The 18,371-nt window shown below is 55.2% G+C and overlaps 1 protein-coding gene across 7 annotated transcripts in view; it reads right to left on the minus strand.

Annotated features, from left to right (window-relative positions):
- The window catches only part of Myt1l (myelin transcription factor 1 like), a 147,455-nt gene that overhangs the window by 40,137 nt on the left and 88,947 nt on the right, over nt 1-18,371 (minus strand). For all 7 annotated transcript variants that reach the window (XM_076832546.2, XM_076832547.2, XM_076832543.2 and 4 more), the window contains 3 exons: nt 4,129-4,191; nt 2,331-2,414; nt 1,399-1,620 (listed from right to left, as the gene is read on the minus strand). In XM_076832546.2, coding sequence (XP_076688661.1) covers nt 1,399-1,620; nt 2,331-2,414; nt 4,129-4,191 — 369 coding nt within the window. The remainder of the gene's footprint in view (nt 1-1,398; nt 1,621-2,330; nt 2,415-4,128; nt 4,192-18,371) is intronic.

Raw genomic sequence — 18,371 nt, forward strand, 5'->3', positions numbered from 1 at the left:
GGAGCCAGTGGTGGGGGGGCCCATAGCAGAGCAGCTGGCATTTGGGGAGGCTGGGGCAGGGGTGGCCCCTAGCCCCTGACTTCCACGGGCAGAGATCCCACTCTCTGCCCCCCCGACTCGGGGCTCTCATCCTGTCAATGGAAGGTTTGGAGACAGGAGTGGGCACCACCCCTTCAGCCCCTCAGCAAGAGGAGCACTTTCCCTAGGAGTGACCCTGGCGAGCCTCAGCCTTGCTCAGAGGCGTGGCCCAGTCTTGGAGAGCCTGGAATCGCTCCTGTGCACTGTGTGAGAGCTGGCCGCCTGCGTACATGCAGCGTGTGCAGAGGAACCTGCACCCTGGCTCTTTGGAGACACTGGTGGGGTCAGTCAGGAAGAAACCAGGAAGGGTCATCCTGCTGGCCTTGCTGTACTGTGGACAGAAGCCCCTGACCTTGTGCACAGACCTAAGGGACAAAGTGACCTATTGGTGTGAAAGGGGGCAAATGGCTCAGGGGCAAGTGTGTCCTGTGTGTGAGCCCTTCTTTCAAGGGTCCACCTGCCATGGGGAAGGGACAAGAATGGCATTCGGTCTTTTTTTTTGAGTGTATTTATAGCATCTGCAGTTTCCACCTAAGCAGAGACTCCATTAATACTTAAAAACACCCTCCTTAAGTGTTGGGGGGCGCGGTGTGAGTCCTGAACTCTCCCTGTTCTGCGGTCTCTGCTGTTCATCTTGTATTCTAGGTGGCTCTACAGAGGGATGCAGGGTGCACAGGACTGGTCTCTGTGGGGAATGCGTGGGGAGCAGCAGCAAGGAGAGCTCGCGAGTCTCCCCAGGGCAACTGTCTGCGTTGCACAGAGGGGCCTGGGCTCCCAGCTCCTGAGCCACAGTGGAACGCGTCCTGCTGGTCTTTGAAGTCTCTCTCTGCTCAGGCCTGTCACCTCCCCAGGAGCCCGACAAGCTGCATGCCTCAAAACAGAGCTCTCCCAAGACAGTCTAATTTCATGTATTTCTTTTTAAATTAAGCAAAGAAAAATTAAGGCGGGCTATTGGGTCCTGGGTGATTTTTTCGTGTGTTTTGACATAAACCTGCTAGGACAGTGGGTCTCTGTTCCAGCAGGGCCTCCTGAAAGTTCCAGCGGAGATCAAGGGGGTGGCCTACAGACAGCGTGTGCAGTTAGAGCCACCTCTACCGTGGGTCCTGGTGAGCAGCATTGGAACTCCCTGTCCCCAGGAACAGATGTGACCACACGGTTGTGCTTTCCAAGCAGATTTAAAGTCCCGTTCATTGCTCCCCAACCTCCAGGTTCCCCTAGTTGGCCTGATGGTCATCACTTTTCTTTTTCAGAGGTGACAAAGCCTGTGGGCAGCTCGGCAGCTGCAGCGGGGTGACCCACCGCGGCCAGCCAGGCACTCACCTGCGGTGTGTGAGGAAGCTGCCGCTGACGTGCCCGGATCCGTCACACCCCGGCGTGGGGCAGGACATTCCCTCCGTCTTGACCGACTTCCAGGAGAACTGGGAGCCGTTGAGGTACCCATCTTTCTGCCTCTTGGCCGCCAAGGGGCACCCTGAGGCGCTGCGGTGGGACGCATACTTCCCAGTGATGTGGCCCTGACCGTCACAGCCTGGGACAGGACACCTGGACAGCAGACAGAGGGGACAAATTTCACTGTCATTGCTCGAGGACCTACAGGAAAAGGAAAGGGAGCTTGTGCAGTCAGCTGACCGGGCAGGGCCTGGAGCTGGTGGAGACCAAACATGGGCCAAGGGCGCCACCTGGTGGAGCCCTCCAGGGTGGCCCTGGGCAGGCTGCGGCCAGCCAAAGCCTTCTGGACCAAGGCCTTGGTTTTATTTTGTTTCAACGGATTTTTTTTCTCCAAAAATACTGAGATTGGAAATTCAGAAAGATCGCCAGGTCATTCTGCAGACTTTTGACATGGGGCACAGTGGCCCTGATGTGGGGCCGACCCCCTCGCAGCCGGATCTAGGGCCAAGCTAGGGAGCTCAGTGCTTCACTGAGGGCCAGGATCAACGAGGATATCAGTGAAATATTCACTTCCATTTTCTATTTAATCCCTTCATAAACCTTCACAAGTCTGCTCTCCTGTCAGTTCTGCTGGGGAGAGGGAGTTTCTTGGTTTTCATTTTGGTATTACTCACAATATCAGCCATACAAGCTTATTGCAGAACAGCACTGGTTGCTGCCTGGCCAATTCCCACACGTGGTCTGGTCTGCCTGACTTCCCAGTTTATTGAAATCTCAGCAGATGTTCACTGTGACCTGAGGGCTCTTTTTCCTATGGATGCTCACTGGCTTCCCTAATAGTCCTGGCCTCCTGACCCTCATACCTGATGGGCTCCTGGTCTTCTTTATCTTCTTTGCTTTGTGCTATCCGGATGCCACTTTTTTTTGCTCTTGGACACCCTGAAAGGCTAAAAGAGAAACACCTCTCAGAATCGGTGCACACCTGACTCTGGCAGGCTTTCCTGACTAGGGTGCAGGCTGTGACTCCCTTCTCCCCAGCTTGGGCTTCTGGGGACGAGACCAGAGGGGAGGAGGTTGCCCTGCCCTCTCTCAAAGCCTCTCCCTTCAGTCCTTCCCAAGGCTGTAAGAGACTGGGGTGGTGAGGATGCTGTGGGCCGGAGGAGTCGGCCTCCTAGGGAGCAGCGGCTCTGCAGGAGAAATGCAGGGGATGTGGAGGAGAGAGCTGGCGGAGGCAGGAGCCACCTGCCAGGGCGACTGCTGCGGGACAGGCAGGCCCAGCTCCCCAGGCCCTGCTCCTGCTGCTTCCAGGCCCTCCCTCGGTCTGCATGGGGGAGTGTCGTGCTGAGCCCTGTCCCACTGCACCTGAGGCCCACACTGTGGCTGTCTCTGTAGAAGGGACTGTGGGGGCTGAGCATGTCTATTTAACTCTCTAGTTTTGGATACAGAGACCTTGGAATTGGACCTCCTGGGTCTGTCCTGAAGTGTGACTCCATGTCCAGCAACACCTGTTAGGCAGGCTAGGGTCCACTCTGAACCACAGCAGAGCTGTCCCTGTTCACAACCTTTGAGGTTCTCCATTGCCACATGGTGACCTGTTTCCCAGTCCATCTGCCCCTTGGCCCTGCCTGCAGGCCTGCCACCTTGCCCCCAAGTCCCTCTGTCCTCCTGTGGACTGGTTCACAGGACTCCATTCCCATGTGCTTGGCCTCAGCTACCTTGGCGCGAGATCAGTCCTTCAGGAGTGCTGTGACCTCATCCTGCCACCTGGGAGTGCTCCCAAGACTCCCTGGTGCCCTCTGCTGGCACCCCCCGCCCCGCCCTCATCAGACCCCTCTAGGAGGCTTGTTCGGGGCAGGTTAGCTGCCGTGTTCCCCATGGGGCGGGGCTGTCTGGGACTGCAGAGTGCACCCAGGAGGAGGAGCCATGGCAGGCGGCTGTGTCCTCTCTTGGGCCCTAGGCATGTGCCTGCCCTGGCCCCTGCGCTAACATGGCTCCAGGACCATGGGGCTGAGTTCGCATGGGTCATGGGAAGAAAGTTGCGTGTGACTCTCTTCTTACTAGTTTTCATGCTTGAGGGAAGCGAGAGCTCTTCCCTCCTGCCAGCTGAGCACTAGAACACAGGGCCTGGTGTCCAATAGGTCCCACAGGCTCCCTGAGGGGCAGACGGCACGGATCATCTCACGTGACTGGTTGCTAGGCCATATTCTAGACTGCACACTCTTTGGGGAGTGGCAGGGCCTAGAATTTGTGAAGTTCCTCTCTCTGGCATTCAGGTGCACTGAGCCCTGCTTATGAGACCTGTGGGGCACTGTGGCTCCCATCTGACCCTGGAAGAGATCACTGTCCAGGCAAGAGAATGCTCACAGCCAGTGCTCGGAGACCTGGGGGACAGCACGCTAGAGAGGTACCCTCCCGTGTTACGCGTTCAGGGTGGAGAGCAGCCGGGGAAGCCTGGCAACCTGGCAGCCGAGCCGCCTGCTCTGCAGTGAGGTGTGGAGAGAGCCTCCGGGCTCTCCAGGGAAGGCGGGGGAGGACAGCTCTGCTCTCTGGAGCCTTCATCTTACCAGGGAGCCAGCCGACCTGCTCCGGAGCCACAGAGATGGAGGCTCCCTGTGGCTCCAGGAGAGAGCAGGGCTGGCGGGAGGAAGAGTCTTCACGTACCTCCTGTGGGAAGCATAGTTGCCGGTGATGTGTCCAGAACCGTCACAGCCAGGGGTGGGGCACCTACAAGCAAAACGCGAACTGGTTGATTTACTGGAAGGAACGAGCGTCCCCTGACCATGAGCTTTCTTACTTAGACAAAAAGCAAACTCTTCTTTGCTCAACCTCGAGGTTGGAAGAGGCTGGACGGACCTGCGCTGAGCTCCCTCGCGCATTCATCCACAGCCACCAACAGGCCTGTGGCTCCCTCCTTCCTGCAAGCACAAGGACATGTCCAGAAGCGACGCGGGTCTGGTGGCATCCAGGACGGCACTGCCAGGCTCCTGCTTCCTCCTGAGGGCCGCGCTCCCTCCTTCCTCCTGCTCTAAGTCTGGAGCAGGGCAGTAGGGCAGGGCTTGCTCTCACACCAGGCCAGGCCTGAAGTCAGACTCGCCCCAGGCCAACTGTGTGGTGTAAGCCTGAGCTGGCACCACACAGGGCTCCCTCACCCTGTGGGCACCTCACGGTCCAGCGAGCCCAGCCTGCACCTGGGCACTCAGGTGACCTGATTCCCCCAAAACCTTGGTTAGACCTAGCCACCTAGTGCAGCATGGGAGGACATCTCTACCCTAGGCCTCATCCGTGGGGATCTCGACAAGGTCTCTGGGCACCCACACAGCGTCTGTGTAAACCTGCTGAGTGTGGTTCACTGGCCTGCTGAGTACACACAGCCATGGCTTGATGGGGAGAGGATTTCTCTTGAAGAGTTTTAACCCTCTCCATGCAACTTATTTGAAGTGCTACCTGAGGACAAGCAGAAGCATTGGGGGGGGGGGGTGGTTGTAGTACTGCTTTGCACCATCACAAAGGTGCACATTAGGGCACAAAAATCAAGACAAATTTCTTTTTTCATTAAATTTGAAGGCCTCCAAAGGTTACGAAGATAAAGCGCTTCAGTGAGCCTGGTCACTTTGTAGTGAGACTCGGGTGGAGCCCTGAGTGCCATTCTGTTTCAGAGTGCCTGGCATCTGGCCAAGGACAAACCTCATGACCCACAGAGCTCACAGGTGCATACTAAGAGTCCATCTTCCTTTCCTCCGGGGAGGTGCTCTGGGGACTGGTGTGAGCACTGTCCAGTCTCTCTCACGGGAGGATGGCTCCTCTGGGGGCTCAGAGTGTCAGGGAGCCAAGTTGAAACACAGGAGTCGGGATGGATTTCCAGGGCATGGATGCCTTATCGTGACATTCAGAAGGATTCAGACAATTTCTAATTTTGCTTCAGTCCTAAGAAAGGGATGGGATATTTCAAAAAATATATATTAAAAGCAGCAGCTGCAGATCTGGCTGCGGAACTGCCTTTGGAGGAACAATGGGTATTGACATGTTCTTAAGGCTGATCCCGAGGCCAACCAGCAATGGCAGTAACAGCACTGCTGGGGTGAGCTGGCTGACTTTCCAGTAGCACCCACGGGGCCCAGCCTGACCTGGCACTCATGCAGGGGAAAGCTGGGCAGCACTGAGGCTCTGTCAAGGGAGGCTAACCTGAGCCAGACATGGGCTTCTCACCAGCCAGCAAACACTTGATCTTGTTTTTTGCTCAAGGAAAAAAAATGATTTTTTAAACTTTTCCTAATTTAAGTATTTAATACAAGTTAATTTAAAATTTACTCATTTTGATGCCAGTAAATTTTTTTCACATGTCTTTTTTCTTTTTGGTGAGAGTCAAGGAAGTTGTCATATTTTGCTCAAGGAGCAATATTATAACCAAAAAATGCCACTAAAATCAAATTTTCATACCTATGAGAATCACCTTTGCTGCTGTTTTGTGCATGTAGCTGCCTTTTACAAATGTCCCCCTCATCATCTGGTAAGAAAAGAAGTGTCCTCTTTCCTCCATGAAAAAAAAAAATATTGATTGTGCTAATTTCCAGAGTTTTCATAGTGTTGGCAAAGAAAAAAAGATGGCAGCAAAGAGGCCCGTCTCTTGAAAGGTCTGCTTTGACTATCACTGGTCCAAGCATGGCGGCTGACCGGATCCCCACTCTGCCTCGGCTGGCCCTGTGGACGGGGGCCTTTCCCTGCCAGGACTAAGCCCAGTGGGGCAGGAAGGCCTGGATGGAGCTGGGCAGGCAGACTCCAGCCCTGCCTCAGCACCGCTGCCCAGGGGACGCCCAGGGGACGCCCAGGCGCTGGGTGTAGTGGCCCTGGGGTCTTCAGTGGCTCTTCCCTAGGTGGTGCCCAGGCTACACAAGGCGGCTTGGCAGAAGCCACCACCTCTCCCCAGCCGTTTTGGGCATCCAAAGTTCAGAGACTTTAGGGCATTATTTAAACTCTTGGATTTACAGGCAAATTTTCTAGCTTTAAGAAATCTCAACATTCAAAACCAATTTTCCGCAATTGTGAGTGCGGGAGTGATTATTCATCTCACAAAGGGAACCTCTGCTCCTAGAAGCTGTGGGCTCCAGGATCTGGAGGGTGGGGGTGGTGTAGGATGGATTTAGCACGTTTGATTGGCACCTGTGCATCCAAGAGCACATCTTCCCTGTGAAGGGAGGCCCACGTGGGCAAAGTCCCCACGGGCAGAATTGGAGGCAGTCTGTGCCTCACAGCCTGGGCTCTGAAAGGGTTTCCATGGAAACGGCCCAGGCTGCTGGCAGGGGGGCTGGGCCTGAAGCGTGAGCCACTCTGAGCAGTTCTTAATGCAAAAGGGGCTGGGCCTCGCGCCCTGATGGTCACCAGGAACAGCAGCACCTGGGCTATTTTAAGTTCCTGTGAATAGGAAGTTGCCCTAGACAAAGAGCTTGGCTTCATCCATCGTTTTTTTCCCTACTTCAAAGGTACTCTGGGTAGAAACACTCAGAGAAGAAAGAGCAATGGATGGGCCACCTCAGGTCTGCACGTGCAGGCAGGCGATGTGCTGGATGGGAGGCCCCTGATCCTCCCTCCTGTCTGGGTCCTGTGTCTGCCTTGAGAGTAAACAATACAAAGAGAAAATAATTTTCAGTAGGGAAATTTGGTCTTGTATAGACATTTAAGAATGCTGATGGAAAAATCATAATAATGTGTTTAAAAAATTTTTAAGGTGTAGACCACACAATACCTTTATTTTACTTATTTATTTTTATGTGGTGCTGAGGATCTAACCCAGTGCCTCACATGTGCTAGGCGAGTGCTCCCCCACAGAGCTACAGCCCCAGCCCAGTAATGCGTTTTAAATAGTGCTCAGTTAAGGTGACATGAGGTTCAGGCAGCACTGAGTTGTGCTCACAGACATGTGCATTCTGACCTCACTGCAGTGACCTTTCCCTGGAGGAGTGGCAGACCTGAGCCACAGTGAGACCTGCAGGTCTGAGCCCCTGACCCTCCTGCTGCTGGGCTTCTCTTTGCTTTTCACTACTCGAGAAACTTTGGACACCCTGGCACAGTGGTGGCACCTGTCATCCCAACTACTTGGGAGGCTGAGGCGGGAGGATCACTTGAAGCCAGGAGTTCAAGACCAGTGTGCAACATAGAAATACCTATCTAAAACAATAGGCCCAGGACCTTTATAGAAATTGTCACCAGCCACATCTACTTGGTGGTCATCAGATATATCCTTCAACATGATCAGGCACATTCTGCAACATCAAAAATCAATTTGATATCTGTGCACTGCAACGTATGATCATAAAGACCCAGGGTTTGCACACAGAGCTCAGACAGGTCAGTGGCCAGCACATGGCACGTGTGCCTCCGATTGGACCCAGGCAGGAGCAAATGCATCAGAGCACTGTGGGATTCTCCTCTGTAGGACCCTGCCTGAGATGGGGAAGCAGGAAAGGAAGCAGTCCTGCGACTGACTGGAATTGCATCAATGGCTGATCATTCATAAGGAAGTTTGAAAAGGCTTCCTCTACATTCTGTCATCCTACCTGTCTTCCCAAACAGAAGAATCTAAGTCAAGGCAGGACAGCGTGGTGCTTTTCACCTGAGTGTGCACAGAGAAGTATGTCTTGCTGCTCAAGGTGGACGGAAGAGGAGCCCACTTCACGCCAATCCTGCAAGCAGCATGGTCAGCAGCTCCCCACAAGTCCAGGACACTGCCAGCATCCCCCACATTTGTACTGAAGGGTGGGATGCAGTATGGGTGGACACCCAGGGCCAACCAAGGCCACTTGTCTCCAAGTACTTGGGGAATCAGGTCACACTGGCACTGACTGCAGGCAGCAGGACCCTCTCAGTGCCAGGAGTGCTCCACATTCTCCTGCTGGGTGAGAAGGAGCCCTCAGTCGCCCGTCCAGGCCCCACCGCCTCTTATCGAGACAGAGACAACTGCTGATCTTACAGCGTCGTCCACAAAGGCCTAGGTACTGTCCATGGGATGGAGCTCTGGCTGGACTGGGACCACTGGGCCAACCCCCTCTGCCTGGGTTAGGACCTCTATGCTGACCCCTCTGGCTGAGTCTGCTCTAAGGCTCTGATTTTGAGCTTGGTGGCTAATGTGCACAGAGCACACTGACTATTTGGAATAATAGCATCAAATATCACAATGACGTACTCGAGCACTTTGCAGAGTTTCATGAGGAGACCTTTGAAAGTGTTGGTTTGTTTCCTTTGTTCATGGAAACTCTATCTTAATTAGTAAAACACAAAATATGAAAAAAATCTTGTTTCATAGTTAAAATAACCTTGTTTCAATGTTAAAATAATCACAACGATGCAGACTGAGCCCTCGTTTACAGTAGTTGAATACATTTGTACATTGGAACCATTCGGGCCCTTATGGATCAGCCTTTGAATAGAAGTTTTAGTTAAATGTTATGTTTTCTTGAACAGATCTTGTTCTAAAAGTGAGTTTGTTTATTTTCATTCTTTTTTTTTTTCATAGAAATGAGAAACAAAGAAGTGTAGAAAGGGGCGAAATAAAGACATTTTATATGGAAAATGAGACCCACTCCTTCCTATGCTAAGGCTTGGCTATTTCTTCCCCAACAGAAAGAAACCAGGCCACTGAGAGCAGAATACATGGCTCTGACCAATTTCTAAAATATTCTACCTGAAACTCAAGGGAAGACGGAAGCTTAAGGGTCACTTTTCAAATTGCATGATATTCAGCACTCTCCCCTTTTTGGAGTTCAGTCTTAGGTGTGCACACCTGGATCGCTACCCTGGGGTCACCCAGGGCCACGCTGGCAGGTGTTCCCAAGGCCTCCTGCTGCCCCCTCCAGGCCTCCCCAGGAATCGCAGCCCCTCACTGCCCTGCCCCTGCAGGCCTTCTTTCCCGGGCCTGGGGGGGGGGGACCTCTCTAGGGAAGGGTGGGGCGGGCCAGGGCCTGCCTTTCAGAGGTGCAGAGGCCGGGGAGGAGCCCTGGACCTCTGCAGGACTTCTGTTTTGCTCTGAGTCAGCCAAGGGCACTCCTGTGTGATGCTCAGGACACACTGACTCAGTTAAAGCAGAGGTGTCAGCAGCACACGGGGCAGGCCGTTCTGCAATGCTGGCCCTGGGAATGAGTGAGCTCACGGCCCCTTTCTGGGTTCAAGCAATGCCTTTTAAATTACAGGACAAAGAAAGGATTGCAGAATAATTCTTAAAATACTCTTAACACAATTTTAAAATACATAACTTTTTGATGACTTAGAGAGTGTGCTAGAGTGAGTTAGGCCTCTGGGTATCAAGAAAATGGAGGCATCATTATGCAGATTAAACTCAGATGTTCTGGTTTTAGGGACTCCTGATAGGACATGCAGGACCTTCAAGGCTGGGAGAGGGATGCCCAGGGACTGTGCGGCCATGACGGGAGAGAGGGTAGCCATGTGGAGGGTGGAGAAGCTGAGTGGCCCGTGATGCCCAACACAGTGCTACTGCCCAACACTGGGACAGGTCTGTGGGGTGCAGGTGGCCTGCCATCGTACCAGCATCATGGAGTACGACTGAACAAGCCCAGGTGCAGCGCCTGCTGCGCGCACAGGCAGAATGGAAGGTGTGTGGCGGCCTGTGAAGTTCATCCCAGGTGCTTGCTGCAGCCCCTTGAAGATGGGATTGCTGCTGGCAGGCTTGGTCTTGTCTCAGAGGATCACCTGCCTGCCATTGGCTTCGGGCCAGCCTCTAGCAGGTACTGAGTTAAGTCCTGCCTCTGCCCTCCCCAACTATGGAGGACCACAGTGTGTGGGGGTGGGGGCTCGGTTTCAGCACAGGATGAGAAGGGATATGGGACCCACCAGGAACCACGACAGGATTGGCCTTGCACCCGCGTCTCTGCGGGGAGCAGGCTGGCTGCTCAGGGGTGCCGGGCGCTGCTGTCTCAGCTTTGTTGACATGCTACATGCAGGTCTGTGTCCTGATCTTTCCCATCATGCAACCTACACGTCTCAGCTCGTGGGCCATCTGTGTGGACCATGCTGCCCTTGTAATCCAGGGGTGGACGCCTAATGTGGACCCCTCGGTGCCGACACTGAACTGCTGCAGGGCTGAATGGCGTCCCAGGTACATCCAGCAATAAGCTCCTGTCCAGTGTGGCAGAACATACCTAGCACATCCTGATGTCCCCTTCACTTAACGGGATGTGTCCATGGGAAACTGCTGCCAGAGCACATGCACGTCCAGCAGCAGTGGACCAGCTAAACAAGAGGCGGGGCAGCTGCAGTCAGAATTGGAATTGGACTCGGAGGACCCATGCAAAAAAAAAAAAAAAAAAATACACAAGGTGACTTGGTGCAGCTGGCTCAAGGCCACAGAAACCACCCTTCCTAGCCTCAGCCCTCACCTGGTCCGCAGTGCATTCGGGGCCTGCAGCATTCACACAGCACTCATGATGCAGGTGGGCTCCACGTGGGACATGCAAAGGAACCTCATCCCGGGCAGGAAGCAGGGGCAGGGCCTGGGGAGAAGCACTCACCTTCAGCTGTCAGACTGAGCTCTAGGACAGATGGCACCAGCTTTATGCAGCAACAAGCAGAATTTAGACTTGTTTGCCGCGGCTGTGGGGGTTCCTTCCTGGCCCTGGGCGCAGGAAGGAGATGTGCGGGATTCACTGTGCCTACTTTACCCAACACATGACTAGAGGGTCCTGGAATGCTTTCACAAATGGCAGGGTGGAAAGATGTTTGTGACCATTCCCAGTTGGCCTTCAAGTGCTGAGTTATTGAACTTGGAATGGAATCCTTGGAACATATTGATTGGCATGGGACAGGGAGGGGCAGGGCTTCCTGTAAGGGCTGCTGTCTAGACAGGTCCATCTCCTCAACACCATGAACAATGCACTGCGTTCAAGACAGAGAAGAACCACCTACCGGGAGCCCGGTGACCACTCCCCTCACAGGCATGCACACGCAGCTCACACACCAGCTCCGAGGTGCAGGTTGAAAACGCCACAGCACACCCCAGACCCAGTGCTTCCAAATCCAAGGACATGGAGGCCCAGAGTGCTGGACAGACTGGTCCTGTTGGGCTGGACACAGCTTTGGGGTTGATGTGCCTGGCAGCTGTGTAGCTATCAGAGCCCACGGTGGCACCGGACCTCATCTCCCTGTCTCTGCCTGTGTGTGGGCATAGCACTCCTTTCTACTTGAATGAGGAAGGAGCTTCTATCATTCGGCTTTTGAAAGCTTCAGACTTGGCCCACATCTGGGTGGGAAGACTGGACCCAACCAGAGGCCGGGGTCTCTCCTCTCAGCTGAGAGGCTACCCTGATCTGAGGCTCTCGGGCCTCTGCATGTCCCACTGCTTTGCTGGCTGTCAGGTTTGAGGACCTGCTGGTTCTTGAAGCCCCTGCCTCGTCTCCTAGAGAAAACTTCTGACCCGATCATCAGGAAGAAACGCGCCTCCTGCTGCGGGCAGCCCTGGGATTCTCTGCTTTCTCATGCTGTGGGTTACCCCACGTCCCTCTTCTCTTCCCCAATTTGCCTCATGCCCCCTCCTTCTATCTGTGACTGTCTGGTCTTACAGCGTATGTTCCTGCCTCCTCCTTCTTTTCAGCTCCCTGATTATACTCTAGGAGGCAAGTCCCCCTCCTTTCCACAGAAATCTGCCTCCATCTCGTTTCAAATGTGGGGTTTTTGGTCAAAGTGACAAGGATTTCACATACTTAGTTTTGTAAGAGGTTTTAGAAATTGATTAATTAAATAAACTTGTTTTAAAAGCCAGGAAACTGGCCCAAACAGGGTGAGCCTCTTAGGAAAGGTCACACAGGAGTGAGGCAGCGATGGTGCCTGCTGGCACTTCTCATGAGGGGACACTGGAGCCCCTGTGCTCTCCATTCCCCGGCCATCCCTGGCCTATCTGTCATCTCCAGCCAGGTTCAAGTGCTCCTGTTTGTGCTTCCAGGGACGGATTCCTACAGAGCTGGGTGTGGCTCTGTGTCCAGGACACACCACAGGGGGCTCTGAAGACCCAGCTGCCCTGGCTCATGCCTCCGAGGGGGCAGGCAAGAGAGTGGCAGCTGGTGATGAGGGCACCTGCCACAGAAGCTGTCAGAGGTATCCGTCCACTCTGAACCCAAACTGCTGGGAGTGACTGGGCATTCGGGGGAGGGAGGAAGTTGGGAACGAGGGAGCTGAGACAGGAAGGGAGGAGGAAGGACTTGCTGCAAGCACCCCATGATTCCTGGAATCTCCTGTACCCACATGGTGCCTGCGGGGCCCGTGACACTCAGGTCACGCTCCCTAGAGGCGGAGCAGCACACGTGGCCCAGCGGAATGGGAGCTGGTGCAGAAGTGTCCTGAGGGCAGACCTCGCCACAGCCATGCGCACCCTGGCCTCAGAGCCTGGTCTGCCTTCCTGGGGAGAAGACCAGCCATCTTTCCCTGAACGGCTCCGTAGAGCCGACTGCGGCTGGAGAGCTGAATGGGACGTGCTGCCTGCACCCTTCCTAGATGAGCAGCACAGAATGCAAGTGAGTCCGGTCCACCCTGGGCCTCCTCCAGGGAAGCCTGGCTCTCTCCCATCTGGAATCTGCTGGAAGGCACTGGGGATGGGGACGGATGGACAAGGAGCAAAGAGAAAGGGAAGTGAGCTCCGATCCCAAGAGGGCGACCCTGCCCGTCACCCTCCCGACTGGAGTACAGGAGGCGCCCTGGAAGAGGAGCAGCGTGTCAGTGCTGCGGTCAGGGCACCTGCCACAGACACGTAGAGGTGTCCACGCTCCAAGAGTGCCAGCGAGATGCAAGGACCCGAGTCACGTCCCATGAGGAAAGGAAGCGCTGGGGATACGGAGCTCAGAGAAGAAGCCCCTAGGAGACAGAGCGACTGTCTGTCTGAAAGGCAGCGTCTTGGGAAGAGGAGGGTCTCCTTCCCACAGTGGCAGGGACCCTGCCAGAAGAGCCTTCTGACCATCTGGTGGACTAACATGGAGCCTGTCCTGTGGAGCTGCGTGCTGTCCCCTGGGGTGTTTGAGGACACCAGTGGTCACCAAGAGGTGTGGGGACCCTTGTGGGAGGTCAGAGTGATGCTGCCTAATGACCGCAATGGAGGGCAAGTGTCCTTTCATCCTCGGGGACGGCAATGCCTGTTGCTGGATTCCAGGAGGCTCTTGCCTCTCAGGATGGGTACACACGGGAGCCTCTCCTGAGCCTCTGGGCGGGGAGGCGCAGCAGGCCAGGAGAGCCTCTGTGCAGGGGCTGTGACAAACCTGACCTTCCACTCAGCGTCCTGAGCCCGAGGGAGTGCCCTGCGGGAGTGCCCACCCGGAGAGTCTGTGTCGTCCTGCTGTCCCACCTGCTCTGCCTGCCTCCGCCTGGGAGTGTCGGGGGCAGGTGGGCTCAGGTCTGCCCACTCATCAGGCTGTGCAATGCCCAGCTCTCCTGGAGCAAGCAGAGGCAGAGGGTCTGGGCTTCTTCCCATCAGTTGCCACCTGAAGGCTGTGCTCCTCAGGTTTCTGACCAGCAGCGAGGCACTGAGGTTGCAGCAGCCCTGGCCTGAAGTCCGGGTGGACTGCACACTCCAGGTGTGCTGACTGGTCCAGGCCACTGCAGTCATTGCTTGGTCGTGCCCTCTGTAGCCGAGCTTGTCCAGTGTCCTTGGTTTGTCCAGTGCCCTTGCGCTCCAGACTTCTGCCCTGCATGAGCTGTCATTGGATTTCTTCTGGCTGACCTGTGGCCCAGTGGGCTCACCCCAGCTCTGCACAGGGAGGCAGGAATGAAAGTCTTTCCTGGGGCCAGCCTCTACCAGTGCGGCTGCTGCATGGGCCCCGGGGAGTACCTGGTGCCTGGCAGCCTCAGCTTTGAGGAGGGCGTAGGCAAAGACAGAATCTGCCCACCGAGGGCTGGTGGACGGAGACTGCTCCCAGCACAGCACCACAACCCCACAGAGTGCCCACCCCGGGCCTGCTGGGCGTCCTGCTGTGGGGATGCTGGCCATCCTGGCATCCCGAAGCTCCCTGCGATTTCCATGGGTTCCTTGACCTTTGTGAGCCTCAGATTTGTGTCTGTGGAATAGGAAGAATAATGCCCTCGGCGCACTGGGGCTCTTGCCAGGACCATGACGCTCTGGCTGTGCCATTCGTTGCTTTCTAAAGGCCTGGGCTGGATATAGAGGCCCTCTCTTTCCTGGAGGCCGTCGACTTTCACTCCTAGGCTTAGGTGATCTTCTAGAGATTTCCCGGGCAGAAGAAAGTGGGTGTGTCCACAGGACGAATCAGAAGAGCCAGTGAATACTTGCTGCAGAGGCACCTTGTCCTGACAGCTGCGTGCTCATGGTGCATCCTCCATGTTTCAGACTAAACAGGCGCGGTGACCTGAGCCTCCGGCCCAAGGCGAGACGTGGGTGTGGAGTGCAGGTGCAGGGATGAGAACGGAGGGTCCTGACTTCTGTGCAGCCTGAGGATGGAGGGTCCCGACTTCCGTGCAGGTGGCAGAGCTGTGGAGGAAAGCTGGCACTCTCCACACACCACACTCAAGGGACGGAGGCCTCGTCTCTCAATGTCCCTGAGACCTGCTTGGGTGTTCCTGAGAGTCCCCTGTGGCGAGATCTAGGCTGGGGCTAGCTCAGCAGCTGCAGGGTTTCCTTGACCACTAATGGCCACACCAAGACACAGTGCCCCGCCTGCAGGGTGATGTCATGAGGAGAGGAAGCCCATGCAGCAGCAAGTCAGAGTCGGTGAGTGGCAGGTGCCCGAGGGTGGCTTGGCAACCGTGTCTGTGGCCCAGTGGGGGTCTGGGGCCCGCTGGCTCTGCTGGAGAACAGGGCTTGATCCACACTGGCCTTCGTCGGCAGCGCCTGCTCACCGCAGGGTCTGCGTGATTAAATATAGATGTGCTTATAAACTCCGCTGCGTAGACTGCACTGTGGCTACCACCCTGTTTCACTGCCTCAGCTGCTCTCCATGAATACGGGGCGGGAAGCAGTCCAGGTGAAGAGTGTGCCGTGGGTCTGTGCAGGGCGGTGCAGTGCTCACCTATCCATCTTTTCTTCACTGACTCTTTCATGGCTTGGCTCTGATTTCTAAGAAAATTATTTAAAGACCTGGCTGTCTCAAAATGATGATAGAAACTTCAGTTGTCTAATAGCAAAATGTGTTTCTTAGGAAAATAGTTCTGCTTTAGAACCCAGTTGCTATCACTATGGAGAAAGAACAGGAAGAGCCCCTTCTGGGGAAGGAGGGCGGGAGGAAGGCAACCTGTGGGCTGGGAGGCCCTGGGAGAAGCCTGCAGATTGCTCTCCTGGTCCTGCCAGCATCCAGGGCATCCAGGGGGCCCTCCTGGCTGCTCAGAAGGCAGGGAAGGCACTGCCCTCCTGGGAGGAGGCTCGTTGAAGGTTTGGGGTGGGGTGCTGTGCACCTGGCCTTCCCTCTGTGCCCTGCAGCCATCTAGGACCTGCCCTGAGGCTGGGAAGTGAGGCGGGAAGAGGGAGAGGGTTGCTATGGAGACAGTGTTGCCTGGCTCCCTCTCCTTTCAGTCATCTTTGTGGGACAGGCTGGTTCTATAGTGAATAGGAAAAAATAGATAAAGCCAGCCAGAACCATGATGGCCCAGGCCACCAGGGAGAGTCCAAGTCACACTCCTTCAGAGCTCAGCTTACATCTTTGTGTCCAAAAAACAGACCAAAATGTGTTTGCTGAGATTCTCTTGTCTGCGTGCCACTGGACCTTCACCAGATTTGAAGCATATGGCCCCGGGGTTTTGTGCTGTGAAGGGACCACAGGACTTCCTTGCATATTTCATCTTAGAAATAGGTTCAGGGGACGAGGCTTTACTCTGCTGGAAAGGGAAGAGTTCCCAGCTTTCTGAGGCTGGTGTGGGAGCCCTGGCCTCTCAGTAGCCAGCTGTGCTCTGTGGGCTGCCCTTTTGGGCTGGGATACACATGTGTGTGTGCCCACATGCTGCATTGTGTTCTCTGTGTGCATGTGCAACAGAATGTGTATGTATGTGTGCACCTGCTTGGGTGTGTATGTGTGTAGGTGTGTGCTGTGTATGTGTACAAGAGTGTGCTATGTGGGTGTATGTGAGGTCTGTGCAGGCACATGGGAGTGCATTGTACATGCTATGTGCATGCATGCACATGGCTATGTGCGGATGTGTGCATGTTTGTAGGTTGTGTTTGTACACCTGTGTGGTGTGTCTACTTGTGTGCATATTGTATGAGACGTGTGTGTGTGGTTTCCACCCAGAACACGGCAACGTCCCTTTCTTCATTCCCAGCTCAGGGAAGGTGAGAGCTTTCTCTTAAGGGAGTGTTTTCTGTGTGGTGGCACTTGGAACCCACCCTCCTTTCTCTCTGACACTGGTCTGTTTTGACAGTGGCCACCTGCGGTTTGCTGGGTGCAGCACCTGGCCATGAGATGCTAACTCATTATCAGCCCTTGTCTTAGACTTGGGAGATGTAACTGCTCTCACTCCAGTCTTAGAGTGAAGAAGACTGGTTCACCAAGTCCAGGACTAGCAGAAGCCACCCAGACAGTGAGCAGCCTCGACTGTTTGAACAGGAGCTGGGGTCTGCCTCCTTGAGCTCCTCAAATGTAAAGTGCATTAGGAATACGCAGACTTCACCTCCTGGTGGAGGCCATACACCTGCAGGGTGAGGCGCCTCGGCCACTGCCCTCCAGGGCTGAGGAGGCATGGCTAGAGCTGCTGCCTTCGACTCCCCGCAGCAGCTCTCCCACGGGTGGCCTTCACACTGAGGCCACTCTTTGAGGTTGCTTGGTGTGCAGGAAGATTGGCCACTGTGGCAGAAACGCACCTGAGCTGCGGGGTCCTGGGAGCCACGGCAGGCTCTGTCAGGTCGTGCTGGTGGGAGGAGCAGTCCTGTGGCCTGCTTGCTGCCAGGGGCTGCTCTGCAAGCCTCCTCTCTGGACCCCTCTCCATTCCCCTGGGCCACAGGAAGCTCACATTTGAGCTGCCCTGATGGGAGCAGCTCCCCGGGGACAGGGGAAGCCTCACAGGGGCCATGACGCACTGTAGGCTGAGGTGAGAGGAGGCACTAAGCTGGGGTCCCCGCCAGTGACGGCCCTCACTCTTCAACCACCTAAGACTCAATGTGGAAGGGAGCAGGGAGGCATTGTTCTGCTGTAGAAGGCACCACTCTGCCTCCGGTGCAGACCAGACCAGCCCCAGCAGGCCCAACACGAGCTCTGAGTCCTTCTGCACTAGGGGAATGGGAAAGGCAGACTTCATTTTTATTTAAGTGACTATCAGAGACTTCTACACGTCAGAAAAGCTGCTCAATATCTCCTCCCCTCCGTGCTGGAGGACAGGAGGAAGCTCGGCTCGTGAAAGGCAGCTCTGATTGACACTTGCCGTGTAGGAGCTCTCTGGGAGAGTTCTGCCTGTGGGGCCCCTTCTGGCCAGAGCTCCATGTTCTGGTTCTCCCTCTCCAGCCTCACTGCCTCACCCATGTTTCCTCCACCTCGGCTAATTTTTGGTGAAAGAGGCACCCTCGTATTCTTTTTTCTTTTGGGGGAGGTGGTTACCAGGGATTGAGCCCGGGGCACTCAACCACTGAGCCACATTCCCAGCCCTTTTTATTTTGAGACAGGGTATCACTAAGTTGCTTAGGGCCTCCCTAAGTTGCTGAAGCTGACTTTGAGCTCACGATCCTCCTGCCTCAGCCTCCTAAGCCTCTGGGATGACAGGTGTGCCCCCACACCCAGGCACACTGGTATTCTCGACTGCACCCTCAGCCTCTGCTCAGGTAGCAGAACCTGCAGCTACAGACTGAGTCTCCACTCCACTGCTTGTCAGGCCCAGAGCCCTTCCTGCTTCCAGAGCTGCAAGCACATTTCCCAGAGTGTGAATCAGATGAGGCCTGATTTTGTTCCCACAAGGAAGTGTGAAGCTGGGGGCAGATATTTTTG

The sequence above is a fragment of the Callospermophilus lateralis genome, chromosome 14 (genome assembly GCF_048772815.1).
Source record: "Callospermophilus lateralis isolate mCalLat2 chromosome 14, mCalLat2.hap1, whole genome shotgun sequence".
Lineage (NCBI taxonomy): Eukaryota > Metazoa > Chordata > Mammalia > Rodentia > Sciuridae > Callospermophilus > Callospermophilus lateralis.